We start from the raw sequence: 12,041 nt of genomic DNA on the forward strand, positions 1-12,041 counted from the left end.
ACTGATATATTAATATATTATAAGAATATATTTATAAACCAAAGCAAAACTTCTTTGTTACAGACAAAAACGTGTTGGTGGATACAGAAGTAATTAAGCAAGTTAATGCTAGGTCATGGGAATTATGAAAAATAATGGTTTGAGTGCAGTTTCTGTCTCAGGAATTTCCATCTTTGCTGATTCCCAGAAGATACAAAGGTGTACCTGGGGAAAATCAGCAAGTATCTGCCTTGTTCTTATGTTTCTTTCCCCAAACATTCGCTGTGAGAATGTACTGCAGCCAGAGATGGAATATGTGATTAAACAGACCTTGGGCCTGATTCATTCTGGTTATTTTTATGTTCTTAATACAGCACAGTATTTAGCATCTCACTCTAAAGATCATTTTAATTGAAAACATTATTAACCAGAAAAAGCAAATGGGTGTGAGTTTTTTTTACTTTATTGTGGGTTTTTATAAATTGTCTTAAATTCCGCCAGAAGCCAACTTAGACTTTGTTTACTTCTCTTTCCAGCCTTGCCTTAGGATATAATGTGAATGGGAAAACAGAACCCATTTATTTTGAATGTAGGAGAATTTCAGTAGGTAATTAAAACACAATGGCAGCTTTTCTAAACTTTTTTTGGCTGGAGTATTTAGATGAAAGAAAAAGTGATTAACAGGATTTCGTCTGATTTGTGTGAAGTTATCTGGTGTTTGAATGAAAGTTTCAGTAAAAGTAGTTTGTTTCTAAAAATAAGAGAAGTTATTTGTGCGTGTTTCAGGAACAGAAATAATAGCTTTAGGTGGTTGTTTCTTTTAATAGCATAACCAAAAAAAGATGGTGTTACACATGGATCCTAACACAGTGTTATGGTAACAACCTGAAGAATCAATACATACGGATATCTTTTACTGAATGCATATTTAAATGCAAAAAGTGCTTGGACTTGGCTCTTTTTAAGAAAATGTTTTGAAGCCATGTTTTCACTCAGGTGATTTTTCTACAAGAGAGAGAAATAGCCTTGTTAAAGAAGTGTCATTGCCTTAAAGACAGACCAAAAAATCTGCAGGAATAGGGAGTATTCAGATCATTGACACCCATGATGCAGTTCCGTCATAGAGATGGAAGGAAGATAAAGTTATTTTAGAGGATAATTCAGAGTCCCCAGATTAGACAGTGCTTTCTGGCCTGGGTGCTCCAAATCTTCTGGAGTGCATCTCGGTGAATAGCGGAGCTGGGCATCACAGTTCTCTCTTGGTCTGTGATTTGACTGCATAAAGAAAACAACTCTCCTTCGATCTCATCAAAAAACAGAGGTCAAGTAGTTAGACTCAATTTTGTAGCCTCTCCTGCATTGCAGTTTATTTGTTCCTTTTTTAATCCTGAGTCTTAAGATAAGTCTGTCCAAAGAAATACTTATCTCTAACCAAATCTTCATTGAAACTTTTCATTTTCATCTTGTTGACAATACCTCATTGTCCCCCCAAAATTTGTAATATTAAATTGTTAAAACAGCTTTACCAAATCAGAGTTCATGGATTGTGCTGTGTGGCCAAGTATTCTTCCTTCTGAACATTATTTGTGCAATAACATAATTAAGTTCATGATGGATGATGAACTTTATGAAAGTATTTCCTCATCAGGCAGGTAGCTGACAATAGACGATCTATGACGCTTGCTTTATGTGGTTACAGTGTTTATGTTCAGTTTGTTAATTTTCTTTCCTCTAGTGCATGGTTCTTCTCTCTCTTTGGTGTCCAGTACATCATCTATTTATTCGACGGTGAGTATAACAAAATGAATTGTTTTACTTTATTAGTCAAAGTTATTGAATTGACTTGTTTTACAGTGCTAATTACTTTTGCCACTCAAAGAGGAGGAACAAAAGCACTGTTAATTTTCATTTTCATTTGTGTTCTGAGAGCTTTCTCTGAAAGAAATGTTTGTGTTCATAAAGATGCCCGTTCATATTTAGAAGTATTCTCGTTAAACAGAGATATTAAGGGCTTAAAAGCAGCAATTTTTTGTTTGAGTCAGCGTTTTACAACTCTGCTAAACAGGTTTCACTTAAGGACTACCACAAGTCCGAGGAGATTTTGAACTGCATTACTTAAAACACCCCAATTTACTTTATCAAGTCATTGTAGCCTTGTACTAAATATTTACTATTAAAGAAGTTTGAATAAGTTTTCAATAAGGTAGATTTCAATAACTGTAAGGAAGCATTTGCTCTCTATGCCAGTAATATTTTTTCCAGAAGTATGTATTCACTTAGGTTATCTGATCCTGAAGTAAAGCTTACTGAAGTTTGGAAATACAGAATTTTTTAAAATGCATGTTGCATTGGCTTATTTTCTTCTAATCTTCTCATAAAAGATCTTCCATTTAAAGCGTGGAAGACTTCCTAAGACTACACCTGTGCTTTAATGGGGACGTGAGACTGCAACACGTACACCCTGTCTTGCATAACTTGTATCTAGTTAGTTGGGGCGTTAATTGCAGTGACCTGGGGGCACAAGCAGCTTCCAGTCTACACGTGCTGCTAATCAGCACTGATGATTAAATCCCAGTGGCTAGTTTAATCCCAAACTAGCTAGTTTAAAACTGGATCATGCATTCCTGCCATGCTGTAATCTGAATTTTGGAGGTTTCTAAAAGCATGACCTTTTTAAGAAAACAAAGGGTGAATAACAATTACTTCTGAAATATGTGTGAATTGAACAGAATCTTTAATTTCAAATTGTTATGCAAGTATGATGCAGCTTCACACTTAACACACATCCACGGCTAAAACAAGCATGTGTGACACAATTACACGGAAAGACTTGCTCTTGGAACACGTGTAATTGTTTATGAAGTTGTCAGGCCAGCATCGTGTTTTCACGTATCTGTTCCACTGTTAGCAGGCTACATGTGTAACATGGCCTTAAGACCTTGATGATAAATTGAAAATACTGCCTTCCATTGTTAACCTTGCCTCAATCAAGGTCTGTATGAAGCCAAAACAGATAACACAGTGGAAGGATGGAAAGCAGACCTTTCCTCTGGGCTGTTGTTTGTAGCCATGAGCCACAAGGAGAGTAGTCAGCAGCTACTGCCTTAAGTTTCTGGTTTATGTGCTTGCTGTCCAAGCGTAAGTGGCTCTTAATAATGTGGTTTGATGGGTATAATTTTCATGGTGGCTCGTACTGGACATGTTTACATAAGGATAGCGGAGTGTCCAACTTTCTTCCGTTTGCTGGTAACTTCGGTTAGAAGCAAGCCACAGTAGCCATAATTTTATCATGCAGACCGCGAGGGATGCTCAGTACATCCCCTTTGCATAGTCAGATAACTAGTTATGAGTCCTCAGTTTTTCATCACCACAGTGCCTAGACAGCACAGGTTGTCATGATGGTTATGTTGTAATATCCTCATATATTTTTTCTGGTTTTATTTTATAGCCTGAAGAGAAATGCCAGTCAGAGGTAAGAGCACATTGTGTTTGACAGGCATAAATGTTCTGTCAAGACACTCTGCATTTTCTGTCTTGCTGTTTTATTCTTCCATATTACGGTGCAGTAAAGTAATCTCTTAAAATATATAGATCCGCAAGCTACGAAGAGAGTTGGATGCATCCCAAGAAAAAGTTTCAGCTCTGACAACTCAGTTGACTGCCAATGTGAGTACAACTCCGAGAAGAAACTCTAACAGGGAATGCATTTAATGCACCAATTACCACCACAGGTTTTCTAAGTGACAAAAAGATTTCATCTGTGTAACATTCAGTTCACATTACCTATGTGTTATAAAAAAATAACTACACACATGTGGAACCTTTCCAAAAATAACATCCTCTGTCCTACTAAATTATCTTATGCCTTCCTTTAAATACTGAATTATAGTATTCATTGTGCTTAAAACATCTGATAAAAAACACCGTCAAGATCTGAAGATGTTTTTATCAGAATCATTGAAGACCAGCTCCTTATTTATTTCTTTATGTTATAAATAGTGTCTTATTCTGATATTTGGGTGGGGTGAGGTATAAATGGTGTTTCTAATTGGTAGGAATCAAAATTGGTACAAACGTGGATTAAAAACCTTAAGGTTTCCTACTGCGTAAAGAAGTGGGCTAATGGTGGAATCATAAGTAACAGAGGCAGGAGGGGCTCTGAGAATCTATTTACAGTTTCTGAAGAGTGAACATACCCTGATTTTTGCCAGTGTAGGTGATACTGCTTGTTTCCCCTGAGGAATTTGATGTTTAAGTAATGTAAGACACTTAGGGGAAAAAAAAGATCTTGAAGGCAGGGTGTTGGGGCAAGACTGGATGACTGAGGAAGTTTATCTGTATGTTCTGTTCTGTAGTCACAGATAGGAGAAGTAAAAGACAGTAACTTGCTAGGAAAATAAGCATTTTAGAATAAATAAGCTACAGATGAACAGTGGTCAGATCGGGTCACACTGACATCTTCACTTGTGGGAATAGATCAACGTAAGAGCACATGTTACTGAAGAGAACATTCTCGTCCAGCAGTTCTTTGAATAAGTACAATTCTAAACTTGACACAGTAAAGGACAGCTTTGATCTGATCAGTAACACCTATCATAAGAAAGATTCAAGGGGATATCTACTGTAGCGTTTACTGCAGGCATCACTGTGCTGCAACCAGCTTGCAAAATAGAAATGGAAAATCAAGAATACAGTTAGTATGGAAGTCAAATAAAAGTGCTTTGACTGCACGTAACCTTTCAGTCTCTGACCCAAGAAGAAAAGAAATGAAATGAAAAAGTCTTCCAAAAGCTGTTCTTATGTTTGCTTCCTGAATACATGTACAAAAGGGACTGGATACGTGAGGTGCTTTTCATCCAGAAACATTTTTTACATGCAAGAAAGTAAGACCAGATTCATTTGCATACAATTTTTTTATCCCATCATTAAATAACCCAGCTTCCATCCTTCATACAGAGAACTCATCAGCTATGCAACTCATCTAGCTCTGGCTTAATTTTGCTGCATTCTTCTTTATACAGTGTTCAGATTCAGCAAGCTGTTATTCAGCACAGGAGTTAGCAGCCTCTCTGCAAGAGCAGCAAGTAGCATGTGCTTAAGGAAATCACAGAGGGAACAGTGTCTGTGCAGTGACTCTTCTTCTGTGTGCCTATCCCAATTGCCATTAAATTGCCCTAGGATTTGTGCATGGTTACTACAATGCAATATCTTTGCAGATAGTAGATTTTACGTGTGCTGTTGCTGTACGTTTTCTTTGTTTTGCAGAAAGTTAGCATCATTTATTATTTTGAAAATACTCCATTTTAGCTTCATTCAATTTACATTTTTTTTCCATTTATGATACTTAAACTTCATAGATCTCAGCATACCCTTTATTTGTCCATAAATCAGCTGCAGCTTGCTGCAGAGATGTTGCTATAACTATCCTGCTAATATCTTTCGTTCTCTAGCCACACCTCTCTTTACAGAATGTACATATGCTCCATATAAAAAGCCAGGTCTCATCCCAATGAATTTTAGACAAATAAATGCTGATTGTAAAGACCATGCTTTACAGACATTTACTTCACACAAGATTTCTTAAAAAATGAAATAATGATAATAACTAAAAAATAGGGGGGGAGGGCTTTACATTTAGGCAGTTTGAATTGACCTCTCTAATTTATCAGATATTTTCTGAGTTCTGCTCTATACACACTGTAGTATACACACTGTAGCCTTCAATGTTATTCTCAGGCTGCTTGGGACAAGAATTTGTGAAAAAGTTTCCCTCAAACTAGTATGTGAAAGTAACTGTTTTCTGTAGCTCACTGAAAATTTCCACACCAATAATTTCAAGGAGCTTGATTTGGTTTCAGAAGGGTATTTTTTTCATAGGTTAGGGTCAAAACACGGGTTTGTATCCCACTATTAATCCATGTGGTACTTTTTTTTTCTGCAAAGCATTGCTGAGTAGTACTGAAGATCAGTTTGGCTTTTCCCAGTTCACCGCTCCCCTGCCTCCAAAAAACCTTTGTCTGATTTTTAAATAAACCTTTACATTTTCAAAGTAAGGTTTTAACTTACTTTTTGCTATTTTCTCACGGTCTGAGCTCTGCTTATTTTCATAGGGTCTGAGGGGAACGAGATGCACGTCCCTGTGTTATTGTAGTGTTTGTGTTTGTTTTCAATGTGAATGTGAGAACGATTATTTAGGATAAGTCAGCTGTGTGGTGATGAGAAGCCTGGAATGGCTCTGTGGAAGGTGGTGCCATTCCCTATATAATTAGGTGAGAGGATGTCCTTTGCAGATTGGAAAGGTTCCATGCAATTTTATGCATCAAAGCTGGGGGTAATACCTGCCAGAAAACCCACCTTCAGGAGATCCTATACTGATGTGCCAAGTCATGGTGCTGCTCCTACTGCTATATCCTCAAAGTGTTTGGTAGCAGCTGCTGCCAAGCATGGCAGCATGGTTTATAGCCTACAACTGCACGACTTCGTGGTGTGCTGCTAGTATGAGTTCTACACAAATGGCCTGTCATTTTCTAAAATCTTTACATTGGTCTGTTACCTTCAGCATTTCTAATTTTCCACAACGAAGTTGTTCCTGGTAATTTGTTTGTAAACGTTTTCACAGTACATGCTCAAGTCCTTTGACCTTTCCAAATCACTGTTATTTTCTCTGGATCATTGACAAAACAAACAACAAATTACGGTAGTGCTGCATTTAAATACCTGCATAAATATTCTTATTTGAGGAGAGAACAGAGTAATTTCTGTCTTGTTTAATTTTCAGGCACACCTTGTGGCAGCATTCGAGCAGAGTCTGGGAAACATGACGATCAGACTGCAGAGCCTAACCATGACAGCTGAACAAAAGGCAAGTTGGAGAAGTATTTGTGGAAGGTGCACTTATAAAGATGTGTATCCCAGATGGGCAGATCTGAGATGGCTTTTAAGGATTAAGTCACCGTTGTGCTTTATCTGACAGATTCATAGGGAGGTTTAACTTTTCATTCACAACAGGTAAATGCATATGTGGTTTAGACTAATTAACTGTTGAAGACCTTTTCTTAAGATGAGGGGAAGGGCACTGTCAGTACAGAAGCCTTCAGTTCTGCTTGCAGCGTTGTTGCTCTTCCTCCTTCTGTGGTGTGGAAGTAAATCACATACACTGTATGCCTTAATTTACTCAATTGTGGTGAAGGGATAAATTATAGTAAATTTTTTGACTAAAATACTTGCTTTTCCTACTGGGATGTTGTGACAACTGATTCAGTTATTCCTATAACATCTTATTTTGGATACAAGTCCAGTATTGCATATTTTTGTAATAAATTTCTTCCCAATGCATCCACACCTGTGTGTCCAGATGAAACACTAAGAAGAATCATTGCAAGATAGACAACATAGTTGTTTCTGGACAGTGTGCTTGAATGTATATTACTTGTCTACCACAGAGCATGCACATTTCCTTGTATTGCAATAATTGAGCTATTTTGCAGACTATTGAGGATGTATTTCCCCAGGCATACTGAACCTCATTTACATTTTCTTGTACATACATATTCAATAAATTCTCTGTCAACTCCCAGTGCTCAGACTGAGAAGTAATGTTACCAAATGCAGTTTGGTAACACTACCGTTTTTGGATGTATCATCATATTTTTTCTTATTTAAGGACTCCGAACTGAATGAGTTAAGGAAGACTATTGAACTACTGAAGAAGCAAAATGCTGCTGCCCAGGCTGCCATTAATGGAGTCATCAACACACCTGAGCTCAACTGCAAAGGTGAGAAACAAGCACTGCATTTCACAACTGTGAAGTGCTCTTGGGACTTGAGTCCTCTTGGTAATATCTCATGAAACTCTGTCAGAGATCAACTTTGTCTCATGACCATGCTTTAGTTACCTGAGTTGGTATAATATGGGGATTTGGAATGGGTATCTGTGTAAATAGTGTGGTCAGTTCTACAGAAATAAATGAACGTGTTAGAACTTGAGTGTGAGCTCAATGAAATTTACTGTAATCACTTAATATTTTACCCATCTTAGACACTGATGTGAAGCATCAGGGAGGAAAGACCCCCCTTTTCTGAGCTGTCAAACACTTGGCTTTATTTTCTTCGGTGTTCTCTGTAATTTCCAATATGAATTTTGAATGCAGTCTTGTCATAAGTAACTCCTGTTGAACGGTCTGGGTCTGAGATTTTAATCTCACAGAAATAAGTATTAGGTGCACTGCTTTGAAACAAGCGGTGCATCGGTTGGGATAAGTGATTGTGTGTTTTTTTCCAACACTGTTCATTTGGGATTGAATGATTAATACAGAATACCAAATTTGACACCACCTCAATTAATATTCAGGAACTGGAGCTGCTCAACCCACAGACCTGCGGATCCGAAGGCAGCACTCTTCAGATAGTGTCTCTAGCATTAACAGCGCTACCAGTCACTCCAGCGTGGGAAGCAACATAGAGAGTGATTCTAAGAAAAAGAAGAGGAAGAACTGGGTGAGTGCATTTTAACGGATTGCGTGAGGTTTTATGTAAAACTGTCAGGACACGCATGGTGAAATGTAGCTGCTTAGGTCCTCCTTCCTCCCCATGCCTCATGTAACAGGTCAGCACAAGAACTAGGCACTGTTTAAATCCTGTGTAAATACTCTTTTGAAGAGTTAATTGAGTCATAAGTGATGCATGTGCTTGTGTAGACTCTGTAGGATTGGATCTTATGTTAACAGCCAAAAGGACAGTCCTATAGTAGAAATACCTGTCAAAGATCAATTCTGGGTAAAAATTATATGGTGTCCAGCCCCTCAGGGAAAACTCTACATTTGTCATTAAAGTAAAACAAATCAATAGATGTCATTAAAGTAAACAAATCCACGACTACAAAAACGAGAGATTTTTTTTCTTTTTGCCTCATAGGGCTTTCTTCTTTTAAGTGAACATGTTAAACACCTTAAGAGCTCTGTTTGGAACGTTACTGAGGAGTTCCACAGGAAAAAAGAAATTAAAAAATTATTGTGATAAACAATTATTCTTCAAGATTTTGCAACACTTACCTTTCATTTCCCATTTTTCCTTCTTTGCTCATCATGTACTGTATCCAAGGTACAGTGTACTGGAGGAAAGGTACAATATATAAAGCTCCATTTCGAATTAGACCATAACTGCCTTAGTGACCTAGTCTGACTGTAGTTTGGACTGAAGTCCCTAGATCCTACATTGTACCCAGTAAAGCAATCCACCCCTTCCTTCCCACTGAATTCAAATTTCCCTGGATCTTTTGGGAGCTTTTCTGTATAGCTACAAAATGTGGTTTGAGCTGGTAAAGTCTTGATTTGTATTTGCACAATATCTTGTCAGAAACATTTCTGAAACTCTCTGGACTGTAAAAAATGGCTTTTTGAGCAGATTCTTGGTTTTATTTCTGTTTTGTCACGGTGGTTTCACTTGGATATCTTGCTAGCTCCTTCGTAACGGTAGTATTGCTTTAATGCTCCTAAAATCATTAGATAATTTGAAACAGTGTCATCTCCACATCGCTCTTGTGTGGGGTTTTACAGTAGTTAGACAGGGTAAATTGCTGCACCTTGTAAATTGCTAGCAACTCTTTTAGTTTTTGTGACACAGATCTTTTATAATGGTTAAGCCTTAGTTAAGATAAACACTTTCATTTTTTTGTTTTAGCTTCTATTCTTTGTTATTGTAATGTAGTAGATACCATTCGACGTCAGCCTAGGTTTCTCATTCATCACACAGCTATCTCTAAAGAAGGTTAAGGAAACATTTCCTTATTATAAACAGAAGACAGGACAATATCTTAACCTTGGTATTAAATTTGAGTACATCATTGCTGTAAAATGGTGATGGGAAATTAAATCAGTAATTTAATGAGAAAATAGTAGTCTTACTTGTACACTGTTAATTTCACAAATACTGATGAAATTCTTAGCCAAAGACCTTTTGTTATATATAGAAGCAGTACAGCTGTCCACACAGGGTTGAAAAAACAAATTTGCAACATTTCTCATCATAGGAATCTTTGTCTAGTATAAAAATAACTTTCATCTTATATTAAGCTAGACTGCGTTAACTGGTGTTGAACTGTAAATTCAGCGTAACATCAGTTCAGCCACGTTAATATTCATTCTATGAGTTTTTTGGTAAATGGCAAGCACACAGGCACATTAAAAAAAAAATAATAAAAATATATATATATATATATATATAGTTGCAGGTGTGTAGAGATTATTCAGTATTTTATCCTGGTGAAATACCTGTTCCTGCAAGGAAAAACATAATGTTAATATGGTTGTTAGCCAAAACATGGCATCTGAGCCAAGGAGAAAACATAACTTAAGTAGTTAAGAGGTTTGGATCTGGTGTCTCCCTCAAGTAACGCAAAAATGACTGAATGTTGTTTGAAGCACCTATTTTTAGAAAATACAGGGGGTTAGTTTTGAAATAACTCTTGGTCTTTATTGATAATTGGTCATGTTTGTCTTAGAAATCCAGAGCTTTCTTTATCGCTGGCTTTATCTGTTAAAACGTGTCTTTTTTCCTTCCCCCCACTTCCTTTTGCTTGCGCTTCTTCCGGCAGGTCAATGAGGTAAGGAAGACCTACTTTAAACTATGAGATACAAAGCTAACCCATCCATTTACATGACTAACCATTTCAGCATTATTAACCTTGTCTGAGCCATGTTATATTATAGCCACAAGTCATTACAGTGTTGATGTAAAGCTTGTTTCACTGAACAGAATTCACTGTAAAATATTAAAAATAGGAAGCACTGATATCCAGTCATATTGACCTTATTAATCTCATATAATAGTTGCAGAAAAAAAAAGCTTTTTGATTACCTTTTACCTCTGTTAAAATCTGTGTGAGAATGGCTTTGTTGTTTGAAATATTTGCATGTTAGAGTTTTCCTCTGTGGCTTTTTTGTCTGGATGAATTCTTCATGATATGCCTGCTGTTGTGGTCTTGTTTTTTCAGTTACGCAGCTCCTTCAAGCAAGCTTTTGGTAAAAAGAAATCTCCCAAGTCAGCATCTTCTCATTCAGATATTGAGGAGATGACTGATTCTTCATTACCTTCATCACCAAAGTTACCGCACCATAACTCTACTACTTCAACACCATTGTTGAGAGCCTCCCATTCCAATTCTCTGTAAGAGTTTTTTAATATTATTGTTATTATTTATTTAATGGAAAATGTACTGGCAGGCATCCTGCTGGACAGGTAGAGGGAAAGAGAAATACCATCTTTTGGACAGGTGCAATGTTTTCAGTGCTAGCTTTACAGGACATCTTCAGGTGGCTTTCCAGAAACAAACAATGGCAAAATATACCCTCCACCATCCCATCCTGTTCGGTTTCTCTGAATAAGGATCTGCAAATCTGTGTAAGCACTGCAAGAGTTTGACAGCTGTTCAGTTGCGTGTAATGCTAAAACCAGCTGTTCACCATGAGGCCACAGCAGAAGACACAGTGGGCCAGGCAGGATTGTCTTGTAGTTCTGGACTGGTCTGTTGCCACTGGTTGGTCCTACTCCTGAGCATTACTTGCTTTATCTCCCAGAACGGCCAAGTTTATTTGGTAAAACCCTTAACCCTGTCATAGTGGCAAAACAACGGGCAAAGAACAAATATTTCAGCTACTGTTTATTTTACATGTTGTGTGTCCTAAGGAGACCACAGGCAAAAGATAGAAAAGTTGAATTTGTATATTCAGGGAGTTCAAGATAGGTAAGCTGACTTGCAACACAGGACCTTTCCATTAGTATCCAAGAAGCTAAAAATCGTTGTTTCTTTACTGTAGTGTTGTTCCGTATTTCTCTGGGGAGCTTTCTTAGTAAAACATACTGAGTATGAAGAGTATTTATAACTTGAGTAGCCTTGGAGTGCAGAACTAATTGGATCTCTAGCTGTTAATGAAACAAACCAGGCCAAGTCTGGGATTTTTTTTATTTTTTTTTTTCTGTTGGCTAAAGGCAGCGCATGTTGTGCTAAGCTGCAGTGATGATTTCCCAAGGAAGGTCACAGACAATGTTGGTGTTTCATTTTGGCT

At 37.3% G+C, this 12,041-nt stretch overlaps 1 protein-coding gene across 6 annotated transcripts in view; it reads left to right on the plus strand.

Annotated features, from left to right (window-relative positions):
- Positions 1 to 12,041, plus strand: part of NAV2 (neuron navigator 2) — a 397,581-nt gene that overhangs the window by 366,537 nt on the left and 19,003 nt on the right. For all 6 annotated transcript variants that reach the window (XM_082761145.1, XM_082761144.1, XM_082761146.1 and 3 more), the window contains 7 exons: positions 1,715 to 1,767; positions 3,428 to 3,451; positions 3,571 to 3,645; positions 6,758 to 6,841; positions 7,643 to 7,754; positions 8,330 to 8,475; positions 10,970 to 11,142. In XM_082761145.1, coding sequence (XP_082617271.1) covers positions 1,715 to 1,767; positions 3,428 to 3,451; positions 3,571 to 3,645; positions 6,758 to 6,841; positions 7,643 to 7,754; positions 8,330 to 8,475; positions 10,970 to 11,142 — 667 coding nt within the window. The remainder of the gene's footprint in view (positions 1 to 1,714; positions 1,768 to 3,427; positions 3,452 to 3,570; positions 3,646 to 6,757; positions 6,842 to 7,642; positions 7,755 to 8,329; positions 8,476 to 10,969; positions 11,143 to 12,041) is intronic.

The sequence above is a fragment of the Aythya marila genome (assembly GCF_965140915.1).
Source record: "Aythya marila genome assembly, chromosome: 5".
Taxonomy (NCBI): domain Eukaryota; kingdom Metazoa; phylum Chordata; class Aves; order Anseriformes; family Anatidae; genus Aythya; species Aythya marila.